This window comes from Paroedura picta, chromosome 2, assembly GCF_049243985.1.
Source record: "Paroedura picta isolate Pp20150507F chromosome 2, Ppicta_v3.0, whole genome shotgun sequence".
Taxonomy (NCBI): Eukaryota; Metazoa; Chordata; class Lepidosauria; order Squamata; family Gekkonidae; genus Paroedura; species Paroedura picta.
The window spans coordinates 178,384,421-178,406,381 of NC_135370.1; the positions used below are offsets into that span (position 1 = coordinate 178,384,421).

The 21,961-nt window shown below is 48.7% G+C and overlaps 3 protein-coding genes across 4 annotated transcripts in view; 2 read left to right on the plus strand and 1 right to left on the minus strand.

Moving 5' to 3' along the window:
- The window catches only part of CCDC175 (coiled-coil domain containing 175), a 40,124-nt gene extending 39,530 nt beyond the window's left edge, over positions 1-594 (plus strand). The window contains exon 20 of the mRNA XM_077323956.1: positions 265-594. Within this exon, the coding sequence (XP_077180071.1) occupies positions 265-300 (36 nt within the window). The 3' untranslated portion in view covers positions 301-594. The remainder of the gene's footprint in view (positions 1-264) is intronic.
- Positions 537-8,289, minus strand: JKAMP (JNK1/MAPK8 associated membrane protein). Of its 2 annotated transcripts, none has more exons than XM_077323958.1 (7): positions 8,136-8,289; positions 6,811-6,893; positions 5,764-5,918; positions 3,845-4,051; positions 2,587-2,768; positions 2,060-2,136; positions 537-1,189 (listed from the first exon to the last, which is right to left on the minus strand). In XM_077323958.1, exons 1-7 carry the CDS (start codon positions 8,137-8,139, stop codon positions 971-973), a joined length of 927 nt encoding a protein of 308 aa, XP_077180073.1. In that variant the 5' UTR covers positions 8,140-8,289; the 3' UTR covers positions 537-970. The 2 variants fall into 2 exon arrangements, with proteins under 2 accessions (XP_077180073.1, XP_077180072.1); XM_077323957.1 differs by having other exon boundaries at positions 6,811-6,899; positions 8,136-8,283.
- A 2,107-nt stretch (positions 8,290-10,396) lies between these two features.
- Positions 10,397-21,433, plus strand: L3HYPDH (trans-L-3-hydroxyproline dehydratase). The gene is made up of 5 exons (XM_077323959.1): positions 10,397-11,002; positions 15,094-15,263; positions 17,227-17,349; positions 18,690-18,827; positions 20,013-21,433. Exons 1-5 carry the CDS (start codon positions 10,459-10,461, stop codon positions 20,136-20,138), a joined length of 1,101 nt encoding a protein of 366 aa, XP_077180074.1. The 5' UTR covers positions 10,397-10,458; the 3' UTR covers positions 20,139-21,433.
- The last annotated feature ends 528 nt before the right edge of the window (positions 21,434-21,961 follow it).

Sequence of the window (21,961 nt, forward strand, 5' to 3'; positions counted from 1 at the left end):
GCAATGCCACGCCGAGGGAGAGCACCTAAGGTGAGCTGGTGGCAGAGTGGCAGGGCAGCCCCTGAGGTAGCAGCTGGGGAGGACGAGGAGGAGCCGCGGCCCGGTACTGACTGATCCACGGACCGGCACCGGTCCCTGGACCGGGGGCTGGGGACTACTGCGTTAAAGAACTCAGCATTTCCTGGTGTGAAGTTATATTTTTGGCACAGTGTTTTATGCATTTTTGCTTATGTTCATGTGGTCACATAACTCTCACACCTGCAGGAGGACTTTCCAGACCTACCTTCCATTACTGCATAACAGATGCCATTGGGACTTCGGAGAAATGCCCGATATTGCAACTGGCCGCTAAAATATTCTCGAAAGGCACCATCCGCCCAGGAATTTTCACTTTATAAATCCCATTAAGGCAAACAGAAGATATTACCTCATTGTGTATGTTCTGTTCTCGCCAAACCAAAATGATTCCGATTATTTCCGTTAAGAGCGTTGTCCGATCTCTTACGTAGAGATGAAAAATCTGAGCAGGCGTGGGATTATTCACAATACAGAGGCTTTATTTTGCTCTATTTTAATAAAGATGAGATCACAATACTGCACGGTGAAGTAAATAAGTTATTCAGGCTGTAGGTCGCAAGTAGGTCGCACAAAACGTTCTACGTTCACATCACACACAAATGTTTGTTCCGGGACATGGGGCCGGGTCCTTTGACACTGGAGACAACCGGACTTTGGATCCTGCTGTCGATGAGACATTCCAGGTAACGGGCGGGTCCATCAGGAGCTTGTGAATGGGAAGGGTCCGCTTTGCAGGAGTGAAGTCTTGATGACCCTTCCCAGGAGCCACCTTGGCGTGGGAAACGTTCCAGAGAGAACCGACCGCTTCTCTAAGACAAGAAGGACAGACAGGCCCGGCTACTCAGAAGACTGTCGCTTCTGGTGGCTGCACAGTTTGGCACCTGCATTCCGGTCAGTGCCCGTTGGCCCCCTCCGAGAGTATCCGGGAAGGCTCGGTATATTTGGCGGTGAGCAAGTAGAAAAGGGCCGGGGCGGGCACCAGGGCGAGCAGAGGCAAGTCTTGGTAAATGTTGTTCAGCTTGGAAATGGAGATGATCCCGTAGGCGTGAAGCACCCAGTGGCTGAAGAGCACGATCAGCCTCTTCTTCCGGACGAGGAGATCCTTGAAGGTCTGGCAAAGCAGAAGGCACAATTTTTGACATTAGCAAGTTTGTAGCATTTGCATTCTTGGAAATGTTTGGGGGAGAGGGAGAGGACCGAGGAGGATCCCTGGAGTTATAAAGCAAGCTGTTTCCCTTTGTCTTTGAGGGGCTGAAATGAGTGGTTTTCATGATGCAGATAGATGGGAGCCAACTTATGGGTGCTTCCAACTCCAGAATTATGGAGAGGTGGGAACACGCACCCTCCCATCGCCAGGCAGAGCAGCGGCAGGGTGAAAGAGTGTGAGGGATTTGTCTGCCGCACTGCCCTATGGCAGTCAGAGCAAAAGAGAAGCAGCCAAATATCTGCAATGGACCAGTTTTATCTCATTTGTCGTGGGCTCTGGAAGGATCTCCCTGTGGCCGGTGGGGCAAGATCAGCCGCTGCTACAGCAAACTGAATTCCACCTCCTTGGGGAGAGGCAGGCTTCGGGTGCTTTCCTCTCTCCATCCCTCCCTCCCCGTCCTGCTGGCTGCTCACATGGCTGATGTGAGGCCCTTCCCTTCTCCAACACCCCCATAAGCGGCTCCCCCTCCCCAGCAGAACAACTGCCGGAACTGAGCTGGCCCCAAGCGTTAACGGGCTAAAAAGCCCAATCTGACCCCCAAGCACTCAGTCCAGGAGGCGTGTCGAGGGTAAAAGTGGGAAAGGTTTCTTTGTCAAAACATTTGCATCCTGCCTTCCTCCTTGGGTCAAGGCGGCTTACGACAACCACCAAAGCAGGTTACAGTCTTCCGGGTGGACATTTGTGTTTATTTCTGTTCTGCCGCCTACTTCCCGGCTTTCGAATTCTAGCTCAGGACATGAACGCAACCTTAAAAAGCAGTAATACTATACTTACTTCGACTTCAGAAGCTGACAAGTACACGGCCAGGGTGATGAGAGACAGCACCAGGATGATGTAGGGGAAGGCATAGTCTGGAAGGAAACAGCAGGAGGTTACTTTGGTGCAGAAACGGCAGATCTGTCTAGTGCGGGGATGTAGCCTCATGATAGCTGTACTCCAGGGATGGCCAAACTGGCTCTCCAGATGTTCATGGACTACAGTTACCATGAGCCCCTGCCAGCATGCTGTGCTGCACGAATGACCTCTGCAAGGCCGAGCTGCTGGTTCTAGGGTTCTAGGCCGCACTAGAGAAGGGTGGCCAAACTATGGCTCTCAAGATGTCCATGGACTACAATTACCATGAGCCCCTGCCAGCATGGACATCTGGAGAGCCACAGTTTGGCCACCCTGCTCTAGTGCAGCCAAATCACACAACCCTAGAACCAACAGCTCGGCTGTGTAGAGATCATCTGTGCAGCACAGCAATTTCAACTGCACGCACAAGAAATCCTGTTTGCTGGCTGTAAAACACGATGACTTACACAGCAAGCCCCCTCCGACAGCCTGGAGCAACGTCAGGATCGGGAAGAAGTAGAGGGCGGCGTAGATGCTCTTGAAGCGATCCGACTTCCCCAGCCCGCAAGCGATTTTCTTCACCAAGAGCGGCCGGAGGAGCATCATCAAGACCAGGCAGAAGGCGTAATAGATGAACACGATGGTGTATCTGCAAGGAAAGGGAAAGGGGGTTGGCGGGGTTTGAGCCCAAGGGGGAAAGGCCGAAAGCTGTAAGCTGTCACCACCCTAGATTTGTGTGCCACGACTCTGTCATCCGCCAGCCGTACCCCTGCTACGGAGCCCCAGTCGCCTGCAGCCTTCTCCTTTGGCACCTGCTGAAATCAGGTCACTGGAGACTATCCATCATAAGCATTGTGGTCTGTGCCATGGATTCAAATGTAGAGGGGATGTTGTGATGGCCACGGGAATAGACAGCTTTAACAGGAATTAGATAAGGCTACCAGGAGAGCCAGTCTGCTGTAGCAGTTAAGAGTGGTGGCATCTAATCTGGCAAGCTGGGTTTGATTCCCCACTCCTCCACAGGCAGCCAGCTGGGTGACCTTGGGTGAGTCACAGTCCTGTTAAAGAGTTTTTCTCAGAGCAGTTCGGTCAACCCCACCTGACTCATGGGGAGAAGAAGGGAAGGTTGGATTGTAAGCCGCTTTGAGACTCCTTTGGGTAGTGAGAAGCAGTGTATAAAGCCGACTGAGCCATGGTGAAATTTGGAGGAATTAGGTCTCTGCAGACAGTGGCCGCTCTTAACCCCTACGCCACACTGGCTCTGATTCATAGCTGCATCCCACCCCCAATCTGTGCCCGGAGGAAGGCAAAAACCTCTAGGATCCCAAGGCCAATCTGGCCTGGAAGATAATTCTGGGCCTGACAGACCACCGAGACACAAGGTAAGGTACTGTGGGAACAAAGGATGCTTTAGGATGCTTAGGGCTGATCCTGCATTGAGCAGGGGATGGGACTAGATGGCCTGTGTGGCCCAACTCTAATTCTATGGCCTGTATGGCCCCTTCCAACTCTATGATTCTATGATTCTATGGCCTGTATGGCCCCTTCCAACTCTATGATTCTATTATTCTATGGCCTGTATGGCCCCTTCCAACTCTATGATTCTATGATTCTAAAGCACCAGGTTCGGGGACCACAACCAGCCATTGTGCAATTTGCCAAATCCACAAGTCGCCTCAGCCGGAGCTGTCGTTACAGAGACCGAGGGAGAGGGCACAGACTCACAGCGGGTAAACGGCTTCGTGGGTGCAGTGAACGGTGGTGACGTAGTCCGGGCTTGGGTTGTAGAGCATGGTGTACCAGTCGGACAGCATCTTCACCTTGCACGACCGGATCTGCAGCGAGCCCACAGGGTCGCTCACGAGCAGCGTCACGATGGCCGCCACGCTGCATTCGATTAAAGCCGTGAGGTGCTGGAACAGGGCGCTGGAGCTGGAGGGAGGGAAGAAAAAATCAGCATGGCAAAGAAAGGAGACCGTTCCTGAATTCCTAACCGCTCCCTTCTGAACAGCCTGGGGCTAATGGGCTGTGTCTGCCGGCACAAGAGGCTGTTATTAGCTGTGCAAATCAGTAGAATACAGCCCATTAAGCATGCAGGCACGCCGGGTGACAGTTATGCCGAACTGCTAGAAAGGAGACACCGAACTGCTAGAAAGGAGACACACAATCATTAAGGAAGCTATTAAAATGTAAGGATTACAGGGCTTGGCTCTTGTGGCCCTTTCTAGCGTGCCCGGGGAACTGCTGTTTGCCATTTTGAGGTCAAGAGGTGAACTTACTCTAGGCCAGACTGGTTAGGGATTCTAGTTTCTGGGGGGCAGGGGAGGGCAGGTAGTTGTGAGTTTCCTGCTCCCCCTCACTGGTGGTCTTCAAGCAGCGGCTGGACAGATCCTTATCCTAGATGCTTGAGGCTGATACTGCACTGAGCAGGAGGTGGGACTAGATGGCCTGGATGGCCCCTTCCCACTCTAGGATTCTGTGAGTCTAGCTCAGCAGTGGAAGGGGCTTCCTCAGGAGGTGGGGAGCTCCCCCTCACTAGCCGTCTTCAAGCAGCGGCTGGACAGATCCTTCTCCTGGATGCTTGAGGTTGATCCTGCACTGAGCAGGGGGTTGGACTAGATGACCCTGGAGATACCTTCCATCTCCATGATTCTAAAGCAGTTGCCCAATGCCTCCCCTTCCAAATCCTACTGCGATCAGCACGTCCCTTCCAACACCGCTTTTAAGAAACCCAAAATGATCGTGCCCTGATTGCCCAAACCGTCGATGAAAAACATTAAGGGGATGGAACACTTTCCTTTTGAGGAAAGGTTAAGAGGCTAGGGCTCTTTTGCTTGAAGAAACAGTGAATGAGGTGTGACATTACAGAGATTTATGAATGGGATAGGGAAGGTAGAGAGAGACGCATCTTTCTCCCATTCTCACAATACAAAAGCTCAATGAAATTAATGAATGGTAGGAATAGAACAGAGAAAAGTAAGCCCTCCTTCAGTCAAAGAGTAATGAACGTGTGAAATTCACTGCCAAAGGAAGTGGTGGTGGACACAAGCGTAGACAATACCAAGAGGGGATTGAAGAAACATCTAGAGCAGAGTTCCACCAGTGGCTGTTAATTACAAGGTCTAGATGGAACACTCTGTCTGGGGCAGAGATGCTCTGTCTTCTTGGTGCTTGGGGGACAACAGCAGGAGGGCTTCTGGACTTGTGGCCTTGCTCATGGACCTCCGGATGGACCCTGGGTTGTGCCCACTGTGTGACACGGAGTGTTGCTGGATGGACCATTGGCCTGATCTCATGCTCTCATATCTGCGCATGTGAATCTCTGTCTTCTTGGTCCTTGGAGGGCCACAGTGGGCAGGCTTCTGGAGTTCTGGCCTTGCTGGTGGTCCTCTTGATGGCACCTGAGTTTTGGCCACCTTGTTGACATAGTTGGACTGGTTGGGTCATTGACCTGATCCAACATGGCTTCTCTTATGTTTTCACTGGGCTTTTGTCTCCAGAAATTAGTGTGTTTTGCACTTTAGAAAGGAGGATAAGAGCAGGGGCAACCAAAGAACCCATCCAGTGCAAAGAGAATGAATGAATGAATGAATGTCTGGTATCTCATCAGAGGGGAACAGGGTTTGATTTTAACTAGCACTTGCCTTTTTTTGCCTGAATACCACTCAATGAAGAACCAGTGCAAAATCAAAGGAAGCATCGCCATGAAGCCGAGATAAAGCCAGTCATAGAGTTCCGGTGATCCCTCACATGGCCGGCAGATTTTGTGGTCATCTGTCCTCTGCCCTCTGGGACATACCTGCAGGGGTTTGCCAGAGATCATTTTATAGAAAACGCTTTACTAAACACATGTTTTCTAGAGGAGAGAAAGATCGGAGAAGATTTCTTTTTAAAAAGCAGAAATTTAGTGCACGGTGTATTCATGCCACCCTTCCCTCTGCTCTGTGCCATCTATTTGAAATCTAAGCTTGCTCTAAGTTCAGCACGGGCTCCTTAAAATGGCAGCCGTCGCTGCTGCATCGTGATGAATCCTTTTAAGATTTGTTTATGATCTGAGAAACAACTGATGCTCCAACAGAAGAGAAGACTTTACTCAGCAAAGAAATAAAAACACCTCTTTATAGTTTATCGCTCTGGTCCTTTTAATTCACCCAGACTCTGAGGCCTCTAGAATCCAGGAGGACCCTAGGTATGAGGAAATGGCTGTAATTTGTTCCTGGGACTATACAGGGAATAAATATTATAGAATTCACATAGAACAGAGCATGGTTTGGTGCTATGAGGATGGGCCTACGGAATCCTCATTCCCCCCCCCCCAAGAAATTAAATACTTACACAAAGCAAACCACAGAACATAGCTTTGGCCAAACTACAAGCTGCAGTTTATGCTCTACACACCACAGCTAAACTAAACTGAATGTTACATGCATAGAGACAGCAGGCCCAGGAGTGGAGGCCTACAAATATAATAATTAATAATAAATAAACAAAGCATGCTAAAAATACACTATTAACATACCCTCACCAACAGGAGGCTTCAATTTCTAATCCATTGCCAAGTTCTCTGATTGGCCCTACAAGGGAAGTTTCCTGCAGACCTTTCTATACAACCCATGAGATTCTTCTCATGCCAAAATCTTCCACAGGGTCTATTTCAAAGGTTCAAGAGGCTTTCAGAACCCTGCACTTACCCCACAATCTCCATGGATTTCAGTCCCATTGACAATTCCTACTGTTCTCCCACAATACAGTCCAAAGCAGGCTTGTTGGATGTCTACAGCTTTCACAAGACGATTAAAAAAAGAACAAAAACTAAAGTTATCTATAGGTGCAGAGCAGCCTTTCTCAACCTTTTTACCATTGAGAAACCCATGAAACATTCCTCAGGCTTTGAGCAACCCCAGAAATGGTACGATCGTGCAGAATATGGTTGGGAAGCAGAGCTGTATATATAACCACAGAGGTTATATATCCCCTTCCAACCCCCTCCAGGCCCATCATCAGCCATTTTGGGAAGGGGCATTGGGTGGGTTGACATGATAAATTTAAAAAATATATTAAAAATTAATTAACTCCCATCCACTTGGGGAAACCCTTCCAGGATTGTTAACAAATCCAGGCGTTTCATGAAAAACCTGGTTGAAAAAGCCTGGTGCAGAGGAACAGTAATTTAAATATCTATGGGCATCTAACTTATATAGGCTAGATATCAGGAAAAAAATTCACAGTCAGAGTAGTTCAGCAGTGGAATAGGCTGCCTAAGGAGGTGGTGAGCTCCCCCTCACTGGCAGTCTTCAAGCAAAGGTTGGATACACACTTTTCTTGGATGCTTTGGGCTGATCCTGCGTTGAGCAGGGGGTTGATGGCCTGTATGGCCCCTTCCCACTCTATGATTCTATGATTCTTCTATGATTCTAAATTGAGGTGCACCCAAAGCCTCTGCCTTCTAGTGACACGAAGGACCATGTCTCAGAAAACAACCCTCTCCTCCAAACCTGTATTCCTGCTAAAGTATTCCGGCTTGAAAGGGGCTAGGGAAGGAATACAAATTAATGAGTATATTCCAAAACAGGGAACAAGCACCGCCCAAACAAGGATTAGCATAAAAAGAGCAGGGAGAAAAAGGAGAGGACACAAGGTGCTTCCCATGAGTCACTGACAGGCTGTCAAGTTGGAACTTGCCTGTGCTGTCAAGTCGGAACTGAATTATGGTGACCCCAGCAAGGGGCTTTCAAGGCAAGGAGGAAGCAGAGGTGGCTTGACATGGTCTTGCTCTACAAAGCCTTCCTTGGTGGATTCTCCCATCCAAGTACTGACTCAATGGCCACCTCACTGCGGGGCTTTCAAGGCAAGGGAGAAGCAGAGGTGGACTCCTCTGCAGAGCCTTCCTTGGGAGTCTCCCATCCCAGTATGGCTCCTTCCCTGTCTGCTCCCAAGAAGCCACCCCGACGACGGCCAGCCTCGCCTCTGACGAACGAGCTGTCGCTAACCGAGGAGGACCGTTAGCCAAACTCACCCATCCTCCGACAGTTACAAAGCGGTCATCCGGGCCCTTCTCCAGACCGACACGGGCGCTGGCTAAACGCGTCACTTCCGCTTTCGTCGCAGCCGCGGTTCGTTGATTGGCTCGCCCGCTGCACGCGCTCAAAGCGTTCTTTTTTTTTTTTTACTGTACTGGGTGGGACTAGATGACACTTCATTGTATTCAATTATTGTTATCATATTCATGTTACTAAGGCGCCTTCTTTTTGGTCGCCTCACGGGAAGCCGTTATGCGGGGCCGTTTCCGCCCTCACGTGAACAGAGGCGGGTTTGACGCGACTGAAGCGTGCTCGCCATTGGAGGAGAGAGTGAGGGGCTCGGATCCTATTGGGTGAGAGTTGAAGACGGAAGGAAGGGGCGTGGTCTTTCCGCCAGCTTGTCTTCGTCTCCTTCGCGTCATAGAGGTAGGGGAAGTTTGACACGCCGCTTTCACTTCCGGGAACGATCGGCAGCCTGGAATAACAATAATAAAGTTTTCTTTTCATAAGCCGCCCTTCATTGCGTTGCTCAGGGCGGGTACCAGCAAATCGGGGGGAAAAAATCCATGCTACGTATACAAATTTAATACATTAACAATAAGTATTTTTATAGCCCGCCCTTCTCGGTTGGCTCACGGCGGGCAACAACAAGAATCAAGCCATTGACAGTTTTAATTCTAATTCATACTCGAAACTGCCTTTCTTAACATTATGGACGGAGCTCGGTTTTCAATCCAATAATTAGCCTGCCTTCTTCATGGGCAAGGAGTCCATCGGCCCACAATTAGTCCTTCTGCATTGCAAGTGGGGGGTTCCCCTAAAGCCCGGCTGCATGACATTGAAGAATAACAGAATCATAGAGCTGGAAGGGACCTCCAGGGTCATCTAGTCCAACCCCCTGCAGAATGTAGGAAACTCACAATTACCTACTCACTACTACTCACAATCTGCCTAAATTTGCAGAATTAGCATTTCCCTAAGGTGTCTCTCTAGCCTCTGCTTTAAAACCTCTGAAGGAGAACCCACCACCTCCCGAGGAAGCCTGGTCCACTGAGAAACCGCTCTAACTGTCAGGAACTTCTTCCGGAGGTTTAGACGGAATTTAGAATCATAGAGTTGGAAGGGACCTCCTGGGTCATCTAGTCCAACCCCCTGCACTATGCAAGACACTCCGAACCCTTTCGCTCATCCACTGTCACCTGCCACCCCCTTGAGCCTTCACAGAATCAGCCTCTCTGTCAGATGGCTCTCCAGCCTCTGTTTAAAAATCCCCAAAGATGGAGAACCCACCACCTCCCGAGGAAGCCTGTTCCTCTGAGAAACCACTCTGCAGGAACTTCTTCCAGATATTTAGCCGAAAATTCTTTTGAATTCATTTCAACCCACTGGTTTTGGTGTGTCCCTCTTGGGCAAGAGAAAACAATTGTGCTCTATCTTCTCTATGACAGCCCTTCAAGTATTTGAAGATGATGATCATATCACCTCTTAATTGCCTTCTGTGCAAGCTAAGCAAAGCTCCCTCAACCTTTCTCTTTTTTAAATTTTATTTTGAAAATGTGACTGTAATGTGATGTTAATAATATTTTTCAAATATAACTCTCAAACTCTCGAATATAACAATTTCGAATATAACTCTCTGATTTCAGGACTAGATAACTGGCCAGCACAGCTTGTCAGTTGCAGGGATGCTTGCACAGTTGGGTGGAGATGGATGGGGCCAGCAACTAAATCTCTTTTAATTATTTCTTTTCACAACTGGGAAAGTGCCTGCTATTAATAACATGGCCAGTTTTATTTTTGCAATGTTCTTGTGAATGAGAACTGAACTCAAAAGAACTGATTAGCTGTTTTAGCAAAAGAGTTATCGTATGACATAGAACAAGGCACAATTTGGATACTATGGCACAGTTTTGCCACTGATTTATTGCTTTCTATATATCTGTACTCTTTATGATCCTTGTTCCATTTTGTCTGAGGAAGGGTCCCGCCTTGAGTCAATCTTTGCTGGTCTTAAAGCTGCCATTGGAGTCAATTTTATTGTCAATTTTTATTGTCCTCGTAGGACTCGGCCTCCAAGTGGCGTTATGCCCCCCCCCCCCAGTTGACGGGTGCTCTGCCACTCCACGGAGCTCGATAGCTCGAGCGAGAACCGGAAGCGTCGCGCGGACCCACGCTGGCGTCCTTCCCTGTCCCTTTCCCCACCCTCCCCTTTCGACCAATCACGTCTGGAGCACGCCTTCCCCCTCGGCCAATCGCCGCCCCGCAGGCCGCGGCAGTTTTTCCGTTACGGCCGTTGGCGGAGAACCGTTAGGGCGCGGGATGGCGGCGCGCGGCGGGGCTGGGTGCGCAGGCGCGGATTGGCTGCCTCCTCGCGCGCCGGGCGGGCCGGTGGTGCGGACGGTGGAGATGCACGCGGGCGGGGAGCCGCTGCGGGTGGTGCTGCCGGGCGGGCTGCCGGGGCTGGAGCCGGAGCCGGGCCTGTCGGTGCTGGCGCTGCGCCGACGCCTGCTGGCCTCGCCCGAGCTGGACGCCCTGCGCCGCCTCCTCATGCACGAGCCGCGCGGCCACGGCGACATGTACGGGGCGCTGCTGGTGCGCGGCCCCGAGGAGGAGGAAGGGGCGGCCGGGGCGCTGTTCGTGCACTGCCAGGGCGCCAGCTCCATGTGCGGCCACGCCGTCCTCTGCCTGGCCCGCCTGGCCCTCGACGCCGGCCTCGTCCCGCCGCCGCCCGCCCCCGCCCACGACGTCCCCGTCGCCCTCCGCTGCCCCTGCGGCACCGTCCTCGCCCACGCCGCCTGGGACGGCCGCCGCAGCGCCAGCCGCGTCCGCTTCCGCAGCGTGGCCGCCTTCGCCGCCGCCACAGGTAGCCGCCGGGCTTGGGCAGGGGGGAACCTTCCCTGGAGCCCTGCGAGGTAGGCCCGGGGAGCAGGGCTGCCAGTTCTCGGTGATTTGAGGCCTTGACACCAGCCGAATGCAGACCGTTTCGCTTTCAGGGGTAGTCAAACTGCGGGTCTCCAGATGTCCATGGACTACAATTCCCATGAGCCCCTGCCAGCATTCGCTGGCAGGGGCTCATGGGAATTGTAGTCCATGGACATCTGGAGGGCCGCAGTTTGACTGCCCCTAGGTCACGCGCTTTGGAAGTAGGTTATCCAGTGCCGAGCAGGGAAATTTAGCCACAAAAGCACACTGAAAGCGAATTGTCCCAGTTGTGCTCAAAACTGAACACAGGATTCAAAGTGAGGCCTTCTGGGAAGGTTTCCTAGGCCCAGTATGCACACGCTGGACAATGCGCCTTCAATGTGTTTGCGTGCCATTCAGTGTGATTTTCCTGTGCAGAACACAATCTTCTGCTTTCGAAGTGCATTTTCCGACGGGTGCGGAATTGGGACCAGGCCTCACCTGGAGGTTGAACGTCGAAAAACTGTGAAGGGCAAAATAGGATGAAATACGCAGCCTGCTGCTTTCCAGGGAAAAAACCCCAGCAGGGCTAGAAATAATGATCTGGTGTCGAACCAGCACAGACTCAGCTCGAGCGTCCTGCCTGTTCCAGAATGTAAATTAGAGAATTGACACGTTCATTCTCAGAAGTGAACTTTCACAATTGAACAGCATCTGGTATAAAGCAGTTTTCAAATTGATTATTTGTCGGAATCTATTCCACCAGAAATAGTTTCCAGGGCTCCTTGAAGGCTGAAAAATTATTTCAGGGGTCAAAATCTTAAATAAGGCTGAGCATCACCACTGTGAATAAAACACCCATTGTGGCTCCGTCCATAACTCTCTACCCCCCTCTGCTGTATGCTTGTCTGAATTACCACTCTGACATGGTCTTGTCTCCCTGATTATTTGCAGCCAAGCCTTAAGCGTCTTTGCACTCCATATCTCCGTGTTCTAACTACTTGCTCCTTCTTAGTCTAATTTTTCTGACGTGTATCTCACTGCCACAAAATCCTAAGCATGCAAGAATCAGGTCTACCAAGTTTACTGGGGCTTACACCACAGCTTCAGAAATCAGTTTCTTTGCCATGTCATCAACAGCCCTCAAGTGTTTCTGATCCGTTCTTTCTGTCAGATATTAATTTACTTTTACTGGCTGTGTTCTACTGTCATTGTTCTCAGTGCTCACCACGACCCAAAGGTCCCCAACAGTTTTTGAGCCTACAGGCACCTTGAGAATTTGACACAGCTGCTACTGAAGGTGGAGCCACTGAAGGTGGAGCGATCCAGAGAACGGCTGCTGCAAGGGGCACAACAAGCCACAAAATTATGCCATTTCAGGCACAGGCCCTGAGTCATGGGAATATTGTTTAGAAATTTTTCATTGTATACACAAAGCTTGCTTTCAGTCATGCAGTAAGATCCTTGCGTGCTGGTGGCAGGTGCTGCTAGAAGCAACTTCTTCAAAATCTGCACAGCCAATTGGGTCCTTGCTGGCCAATCAAATGCCCTGATGGGCAAAAGACCACCTGTTTCCACCCACTGTCTAAAACATTGTGGTGCCTATGGGCATTGTGTTGGGGACCCCTGGCTTATGATTTTTATCCTGCCTGAGCTTCCTGTCTGCTGTTTCTGGTGTGTGGCATGTTAAAGATCGTTAACTGAATTCTTAGCACCTTTATTAACCAAAATATCCTTTGTGAGAAACCGGGACAGTTAACCTGGTACATCTAAACATCTAAAGTTTCTAAACATTCAAACTGGTGGGATGTGAGCTACTTTTTTCCCCCAAACACGCATAAGTTTATGACTAATGCTACTCTAGCTGTTACTCTGGACCTTGGAAGGAATGCTTCTCTGTATTACACCAGCTCTCACAGCTGACCTAGTTAGTAGTGTGTTACATTAACTTTCATCTGCAGACTTTCATCTGAACCATTTTGTGTTCAGAATTCTCAAGTACTGGGATGCTGGAGTCTCCCCAGGATGGACTGAACTAAAGGAAGAATTAGCACTGGCTATATTCTACTTACCTGTTGTTTTAGGTCACCTTCACTATCTTTTGAACATTATGCATCTTAAACAGCAAAACTTATTTGCCTTAACAGTTCCCGAGCTAACTAATAACCAAATTTCATGGAAAAGTTTCTTGTGACTTGTCTTGGCAGTAATATGTGCGAAAATGATCTAGGACAGCTGTCCCAAACCCCCAGTCCGGAGATCGGTACCGGTCCGTGGATCAGTCGGTACCGGGCCACAGCTCCTTCCTGGCTGTTGCCTCGGGGGCTGCCCTGCCAGTCTGCCGCCAGCTCACTTTTGGTGCTCTCCGGCGGCTGCCAGGGCTGGGGCTCCCCCTCGGCGTGGCACTGCACAGCTGCTGCTGGCAACTCCCCCCAGTGGACGGCAGGAAGTCAGGGGTGCCAGTGAGAAAGCAAGTGGAGCAGGGGCTCGGGCGGCGGCAACGTCCCTTGGCAAAAGACTACCCCCCCCCCCGTTGACCGGTCCCTGGTGATAAAAAGTTGGGGACCACTGATCTAGGAGACTTAGTAGACCATACATTGAACATGAGTTAACAGTGTGACTCGGTGGCTAAAAATGTAGATGGGATTTTGGGCTGTATCAAATGGAGTATCGTGTCCAGATCACGGGAGGTGATGGTACCGCTTTACTCTGCTCTGGTTCAGCCTCACTTTGAGTCCTGTGTTCAGTTTTGAGCACCCCAGTTGGAGAGGGATGTAGACAAACTGGAACGTGTCCAGAAGAGGGCAACAAAGATGGTGAGGGGTTTGGAGACCAAGACGTATGAAGAAAGCTTGGGGGAGCTTGGTCTGATTAGCCTGGAGAGGAGACGACTGAGAGGGGATCTGATAACCATCTTCAATTATTTAAAAGGGTGCCATATAGAGGATGGAGCAGAATTGTTCTCTTGCTCCAGAGGGACAGACCAGAACAAATGGAATGAAATTAATTCAAAAGAAATTCCATCTAAACATCCGGAAGAAGTTCCTGACAGGTAAATTGGTGTCTCAGTGGAACAGGCTTCCTCGGGAGGTGGTGGGTTCTCCATCTTTGGAGATTTTTTAACAGAGGCTGGATAGCCATCTGACAGAGAGGCTGATTCTGTGAAGGTTCAAGGGGGTGGCAGGTGACAGTGGATGAGCGATAGGGTTGTGAGTGTCCTGCATAGTGCAGGGGGTTGAACTAGATGACCCAGAAGGTCTCTTCTAACTTTATGATTCTAGAATTCTCAAGTACTGGGATGGTGGAGTCTCTCCAGGATGGACTGGGCTATGGGAAGAACTAGCACTGCATGCTGATTGCTATATTGTATTTACCTGCCGTTTTAGGTCACCTTCAGTGTCTTAATATGATGTACTTTAAACAGCAAAAATTATATTGCCTTAACCAGCTGCCTGATCCAACTAACACATAAATCTCATGGAAAAGTTTCTTGTTAAGTTTCACTTGAGGCAGATGAGATGAGATGTGAGGATTGAGCCTCTTTTCAGCCTTGGCCCCAGCCTGGTGGAACGCTCTGCTGAGAGACATCAGGGCCTTTTGGGATCTTAACCAGTCCCTCGTGGTCTGCAAGACAGAGTTGTTCCACCAGGCCTGTAGTCAAGGCTCTGATGGACTATCAGGAAGTGCTGGCCTCACAGCTGGAAACTGAGGGAAGAGCTTGCCCTCCAAGGATTTGACCACCCTCAAACTAGTTGGGGGCTACTGAAATATAAAATGTTTTATGGGTATATGATTTCATATTTTGACTGGTTCTTCTGTATTGTTATCCACCCTGAGCATTCGGAAGGGCGGGATATAAAAATAGAAATTTATTTCCCCTCTTTCACCTTCAAAGGTGTAGTGATTTCACTTCTTCCACCATAAGGAGGAAACACATCTGCAAATAATAGTGTGCTGGGAGGGGGTTGTATCTGAGCACAAATGAAGCTCAAGCAACATTAGGAGACGAAGCACAAAATAAATTGGGGGTTCTGTCTTTTGCTCGATTCTCAGATCTAACAGTAGATGTCCCCGGCTACGGAAAAGTGGTGATTGACATTGCGTATGGTGGTGCTTTTTACGCCTTTCTCAGCGCTGAAAAGTTGGGCCTTGATGTCTGTTCCTCAAAGCTGAGGGATCTGGTCGATGCAGCATCTGCAGTGACCGAAGCGGCGAAGGCCCAGGTACCGTCAGGCTTCCGCAGATTGCTAGGCCTCGACATGGCTGACTGTTTTTTGTCCATGTTTTAGCAAACTGTATCCCGGGGGTAGTCAAACTGCGGCCCTCCAGATGTCCATGGACTACAATTCTCAGAAGCCCCTGCCAGCAAATGTTTTTTTGCAAATGCTCGCAGGGCATTCTTTTTTTGCAAATGCTGGCAGGGGCTTCTGGGAATTGTAGTCCATGGACATCTGGAGGGCCGCAGTTTGACTACCCCTGCCCTATGTGACTCAAAACGATCCATTTCCCCCCCAAAAAAGTGTACCTGCCAGACCCTCTGGAAGGCAAGTGACTGCCATGTACATAACACAAATTGATCTCAGGCAGACATAATGAAGTTATTGCTAATGAAGTTAACTGGGTCACTTCATATCACTAGTTAAATCTCCAGATCTGTATCTTGTGGGCAGCTGATTCTTTTTTTTTTTATGCTTGTAAATCAAGCCAATCAATACCAGAAAGAGGTAATATTGAACAAAGTAATTTACTTTGTGGGTAATTTGGTACTTTGGCGTGACTGTGAGTGGGAAATGGATGATGGATGCAAGAGAAGAAAAGCAGAGGAGTTGGTTTTTATACCCCACTTTTATCTACCAGAGGGAGTCTCAAAGCGGGTTACAATTGCCTTCCCTTCCTCTCCTCACAACAGACATCCTGTGAGGTAGGTGGGGCTGAGAGAGCTTTAAGAGAACTGCTCTGAGGACAGCTCTAACAGGACTGTGACTGGCCCAAGGCCACCCAGCTGGCTGCATGTGGAGGAGTGGGGAATTAAACCCGCTGCTCTTAACCACTACACCAGTGGTTCTCAACCTTCCTAAAGCTGCAACACTTGAATACAGTCCCTCATGTTGTGGTGACCCCCAACCATAAAATCATGCAAGGGACCTTTCACAGAAATTAAACTGAAAACAACCAATGGCGTGAAGATCCATTTCTCACGATTGTCTGTAAATTGGTTTTTTTCCAGGGTTTCTCAGTTCATTTCTGCCTCTTGTCCCACCTTGCCAATATCGCTCTTTTCCGCTGCTCCAGACAGACGAACACTCTATCTCGATCTACCCGGCAAGGCTGTTGTGTGTCACGCCCCCAGCCTGCCCTGCCGCGGCCCCTGTGAAAGGGTCGTTCGACCCCCAAAGGGGTCCCGACCCCCAGGTTGAGAACTACTATACTACACCAAGCTGGAGCAGTAAAGAAATCAAGGAAACTCTCAAAGACTGGATGAAATGAAATGCTTCCAGCTGTCTTGTGATCTTGGCTCCCTTGCCTCCTCACCCAATTTCCTGATTGGGGGAGGGGAGGAATTGCTAAGCACAAAGTAGTCCAGAGCTCTGGCATTTGCACTTGGCCCTCTGCTCACTTCCCGGCTTAACTGGGGTCCCATCGGATCTGGCATGCCCTTAATTGCCTCGCTGCCCTACAACAAAGTGATAGTTCTTGGGACAGAAAACTGGGGGTTGGCAACCTGCATGCCCTGTAGAAAACCTTTAAGGGAATCCTTTGTGTTTGCCTTGGTAGGGCAATGTATACACAAAGACAGAGAATTATGGAGCAAATATCTGACTTATTAGATGGCAACTGGAAGCAAACAAAGAAGTATTTGGCCAGCATCGAGATTTGTAATTTTATTCCGTGATGCTGACTATTTACTATTCTGTGGAGGTGTAAATTCAGCCCCTGGTTTCTTGAGTGCATTGTGGTGGTGGAATTGTGCAGATCTAAGTAATGAAGGGACCGTACCACAGCGGCATATATTTTTGCACATGTCTAGTGATATATAAATGGACTTCAGGGAATGGTAGAGGACAGGAAGGCCTGGAGGATCATTGTCCATGGGGTCGCGATTGGTCGGACACGACTTCGCACATAACAACAACAAGTGATATATATATATTTTAATAAAGAGCGTTAAATATGTTTTCTGTCTAGTTCAACGTCCGCCACCCTGTCATCGAAGACATGAGCTTCCTTTATGGGACTATCCTGACTGATGGAAAGGATGCCTTTAGCGAGGAACCGACAAGCAACATCTGTGTGTTTGCAGATGCACAGGTAGGACAGTATGGCCCACTTATCATTTGTAGTTTAAACCCATTACTGCATGTCCTTTTCTCTGCAGCCAACAGAAACAGCATCCTGCCCTCCTCCAAGTGACAACCTTTCAAATACTTAAAGAGGGCTATCATGTCCCCTCTCAGCCTCCTTTTCTCCAGGCTGAACATTCCCAAGTCCCTCAACCTATCTTCATAGGGCTTGGTCCCTTGGCCCCAGATCATCCTCGTCGCTCTCCTCTGTACCCTTTCAATTTTATCTACGTCCTTCTTGAAGTGAGGCCTCCAGGACTGCACACAGTACTCCAGGTGTGGTCTGACCAGTGCCGTATACAATGGGACTATGACATCTTGTGATTTTGATGTGATGCCCCTGTTGATACAGCCCAAAATGGCATTTGCCTTTTTTACCGCTGCATCACACTGCCTGCTCATGTTTAATTTACAATCCACAAGTACCCCAAGGTCTCGTTCACACACAGTGTTACCTAGAAGCGTATCCCCCATCCAGTAGGCATGCTTTTCATTTTTCTGACCCAGATGCAGAACTTTACACTTATCTTTATTAAATTGAATCTTGTTCTCATTTGCCCATTTTTCCATTGTGTGCAAGAGAAATTCTAGTGGTGCCTTGCCATAAGGATTCGGGGAGAATAATGGTGGGGGCGGGGCTGAATGCTAGAGCACCTACTTGGCAGGCAGAAAGCCCCAGGTTGAATCCCTGGCATTTCCAGCTAAAAGAATTGAGTCGGAGAGGATGTGAAAGATCTCATCCGAGACCCTGGAGAGGTGCTGCCAGTCTGAGTAGACCAGCCTTTCTCCACTTTTGTACCATTGACAAAACCCTGAAACATTCTTGAGGCTTCGAGAAACCCCCGAAGTGAGGTGATTGTGCAGAATATGGTTGGGAAGCTGAGCCCACCCAAGCCCCTCCCCTTCTCACTCCCTCCAGGCCCATCACTGGCCATTTTGGGAGGGGAGGGTGGGTTGACATGACCATATATGGTCACATCACCTGACAAATGTTTAACAGATTTTTAAACTAGATGTACCATCTAATTCTGGCGACTAACGAGCTGGAGCAACGTGGGTGATAGAATGTATGGGACTCCAGTTTTAGAGATTTTTTACAGATTTTATTGAAGATATACGCTGCCTTGAGATGGCAGGCCAAGAAGGGCAAGTCCTATAAATCCAATTATAAACGAATTTAAAATAAACTTTAAAATAAAGTTCTGAACAGACATGAACAGAAAATTCCACTGATTCTCAGTGGCTTGGACCTCACTTTTGTGCCCTCCAGACACTCCAAACACAGCAGCTCGTTTCTTTCTCAACCAGGTCGACCGAAGCCCTACCGGGTCAGGTGTGACGGCACGCATCGCCTTGCAATACCATAAAGGCCTCATTCAGCTGGGCCAGACCAGGACGTTCAGAAGCAGCACAACTGGTTCCCTGTTCACTGGGAAAGCATTGGAGGTAAGCTGGGACCGTATAGAGAAGTTTTGCCCTGATGGACCACCCCAAGGGCGGCCAAAGTGTGGCTCTCAAGATGCCCAGAGACTACAACTTGAATGGCTCAAGAGGGTTGGCTATAAATATAAATAAAGATCCACGGTATGCCGGTTTACACATGTCCTGCTTTGTTTTAGATAAGAAACTTGTTAGTGGCAGGAAGGTGTCGTGCTAGCCCCAAACTTAACCCATGCTTCCTTTTTTGAGGTCTGATTATAGCCACTAGAAGCAAAGCGTCTGTTCACCGCCAGCCAGAACCAATTCAAGGTTCACAGACAATCCAGACTTACTTGGCAGGAACAGAAACTTCTTTGAAAAACAAAGGATATATATTTCTTAAAGCAGAAAATATAGAATTGTAGAATCCTAGGGTTGGCAGGGGCCATACAGGCCATCTAATCCAACTCCCTGCTCAGTGCAAATCAGCCTCAAGCATCCAGGACAAGGATCTGTCCGGCCGCTGCTTGAAGACTGCCAGTGAGGGGGAGCTCCCTACCTCCTTAGGCAGCCCCTTCCACTGCTGCACTAGACTCCTAGAATCCCAGAGTGGGAAGGGGCCACACAGGCCATCTAGTCCCACCCCTTGCTCAGTGCAGGATCAGCCTCAAGCATCCAGGAGAAGGATCTGTCCAGCCGCTGATTGAAGACTGCCAGTAGGGGGAACTCCCCACCCCCTTAGGCAGCCCATTCCACTGCTGAAATACTCTCGACTGTGCATTTTCCCCCCTTGTGGTTGCAGCTCACCCCCTTTAAAATCTGCTCCATTATCTTCCCTGCAGCAGATTCACTGGCCTGTGGCTTCCCAGGTCATCTCTCTTCCCTTTTCTGAAGATTGGGATAACATTCACTCTCCTTCAGTCTTCTGGCACTTCTCCAGTCCTCCAAGAAGTCCGAAAGATGATGGACAAAGGTTTCACAAACTCACCAAAAACTTCTTTGAGTTCTTGTGGGTGCACACCATCTGGTCCAGGGGATTTGAATGCACCCAGTGTTCAAATACCTTAAGACGTAAATCACGTCCTCAGATACACAGATATATCTTATATAGCTGGATGTTGTTGCTTCACAAAGCTTTTACCACAGTAAACCAATTAATAATATTTTTTCCTATTTAATCAATCTCTCCCCCCTTTTTTTTTCTTAACTCAGGAAACGAAAAGTGGTGACCACAAGGCTGTTATAGTAGAAGTCTCGGGGGAATCCTTTTATACCGGAACATCGACCTTCACTCTGGAGGAGAACGACCCCCTGAAATATGGGTTTCTTCTTAAATGATTGTCGTTTCAGACTTTCTAGAAACTTTGATCAAAAAGATGCCTTAAATTTCAAAGGTTGAGCCCATGCTTTGTAGGTAAAGGTCCCAGGTTCAATTTCTGGCAGCCGGTGCCTCTGTTTGAAAATATGCACAAGGAAGATGATTTCAAACTGGACATTGCTTCTGGGAGTTGCTTGTCTTCCAGTAATAGGCAATCTTACCAAATCTATCTTCTATGGACTCTACCAAGTGCGTAATCTGAAATCACACTCTGGCTTCATTAATGTATGGGCTGTCTGCTTTCTCTGGCTTCATATTCGGATTTGTGCTGCAGCAAATCTTGGCAATATGCAAATTTCCCATTTTCCTTCACTGTTGCCAGAAAGTATGTTATAGAAAACTCAATGTAAGCAGTGGGATTTGCAGTCTGTTGAATCCAGTAACCAAATCCAGTAACTCATGAAGAGGCAAGTGAGAAGTGTTTTCTGCTTAGTGGCTGCCCTGCTAACAGAAGAGCTTAGGAGCATAGAATCATAAGAGTTGGAAGCGGCCTCCTGGGTCATCTAGTCCAACCCCCTGGACTGTGCAGGACACTCCCAACCCTCTCGCTCATCCACTGTCACCTGCCACCCCCTTGAGCTTTCACAGACTCAGCCTCTCCATCAGATGGCTCTCCAGCCTCTGTTTAAACATCTTCAAAGATGGAGAACCCACCACCTCCCGAGGAAGCCTGTTCCACTGAGAAACCACTGTAACTGTCAGGAACTTCTTCCGGATGTTTAGACGGAATTTTGAATCATAAAATCATAGCATTGGAAGGGACCTCCTGGGTCATCTAGTCCAACCCCCTGCACTGTGCAGGACACTCACCACCCTATCGCTCATCCACTGTAACTTGCCAACTCCTTGAACCTTCACAGAATCAGCCTCTCCGTTAAATGGCTCTCCAGCCTCTGTTTAAAAATCTCCAAAGATGGAGAACCCACCACCACCCGAGCTTGTTTCTATCTGCAACGACTAGTGCTCAGTTTTGAGATCCACCACACAGCATGAGATTTATTGCCAAATGGATCTGTCTTGAATTTGCGTTCCGTTAAATTCTGTGGCTTCCTTTACTTCAATAATCTTGGGTTTAGTTTTGCATTTTTTTAAAAATTGTTATATTTAATGATTGTTTTGCTTCCATGTCTACATTAACAGTTTTGACCAGTATTGTAATACTTCAGTAGTTAATTTTTATCTCTCTGTGGTATCTCAATAATGTTATAGAGTGAGATAATTACTACTTTCATAATAAAATCTATACATCCTGCAATTTTGTTTCAAGACATGAGCTCAGGTCTTAACACCGCACCTTTGTTGGAAAGTGACAGCTCAGATGTTCTGAAAGTTTAGCCTAGCACAATCTGTCACCCGTTTGCCTCATGTATGTGATAATATGTTGTGATTCTATAGGAAATCAGTTGAGATGCCAGAGAGGAGGGTATAAGTTACCACTTCAGGTGCTCTACAGGGGGGTATGGGGTAGAACAGGGAAGGGAATGTGACTCAGTTAGTTAGAGCTAAGTTACCCTCTGTACTGTTCTTGAGTTCATCCCTTGGCAGCTATAGAATCTCTCAGGCTGAAACCACCGTAAAATGCAAAATGGAACACAGGTATACAAAAGAACAAAATCCACTGTGTAAAGACAACGCAATAAGATTAGGTACAATTTGAAGAAAAGCTTTATCTAGTGCTTTGAAAGCAGAAGCACAACATTGTAATACTCCAAAAGTGTGAAGCTGTAGAACGCCACTGGAAATCAAACAAGAAACTTGTAAATCCTGCATTTTGCTCATGAAT

What these genes read in the sequence shown, in the direction of transcription:
- L3HYPDH (XM_077323959.1), top strand. Translation starts at nt 10,459, where the DNA reads ATGGCGGCGCGCGGCGGGGCTGGGTGCGCAGGCGCGGATTGGCTGCCT. An exon ending in CGCCTTCGCCGCCGCCACAG is followed by an intron (nt 11,003 to 15,093) that starts GTAGCCGCCGGG and finishes CTCGATTCTCAG; the next exon opens with ATCTAACAGTAGATGTCCCC. An exon ending in TCACTGGGAAAGCATTGGAG is followed by an intron (nt 18,828 to 20,012) that starts GTAAGCTGGGAC and finishes TTCTTAACTCAG; the next exon opens with GAAACGAAAAGTGGTGACCA.
- JKAMP (XM_077323957.1), bottom strand. An exon ending in AAATCCATGGAGATTGTGGG is followed by an intron (nt 5,919 to 6,810) that starts GTAAGTGCAGGG and finishes AAACCCCTGCAG; the next exon opens with GTATGTCCCAGAGGGCAGAG. An exon ending in TGTCGGAGGGGGCTTGCTGT is followed by an intron (nt 2,137 to 2,586) that starts GTAAGTCATCGT and finishes GTTTCCTTCCAG; the next exon opens with ACTATGCCTTCCCCTACATC.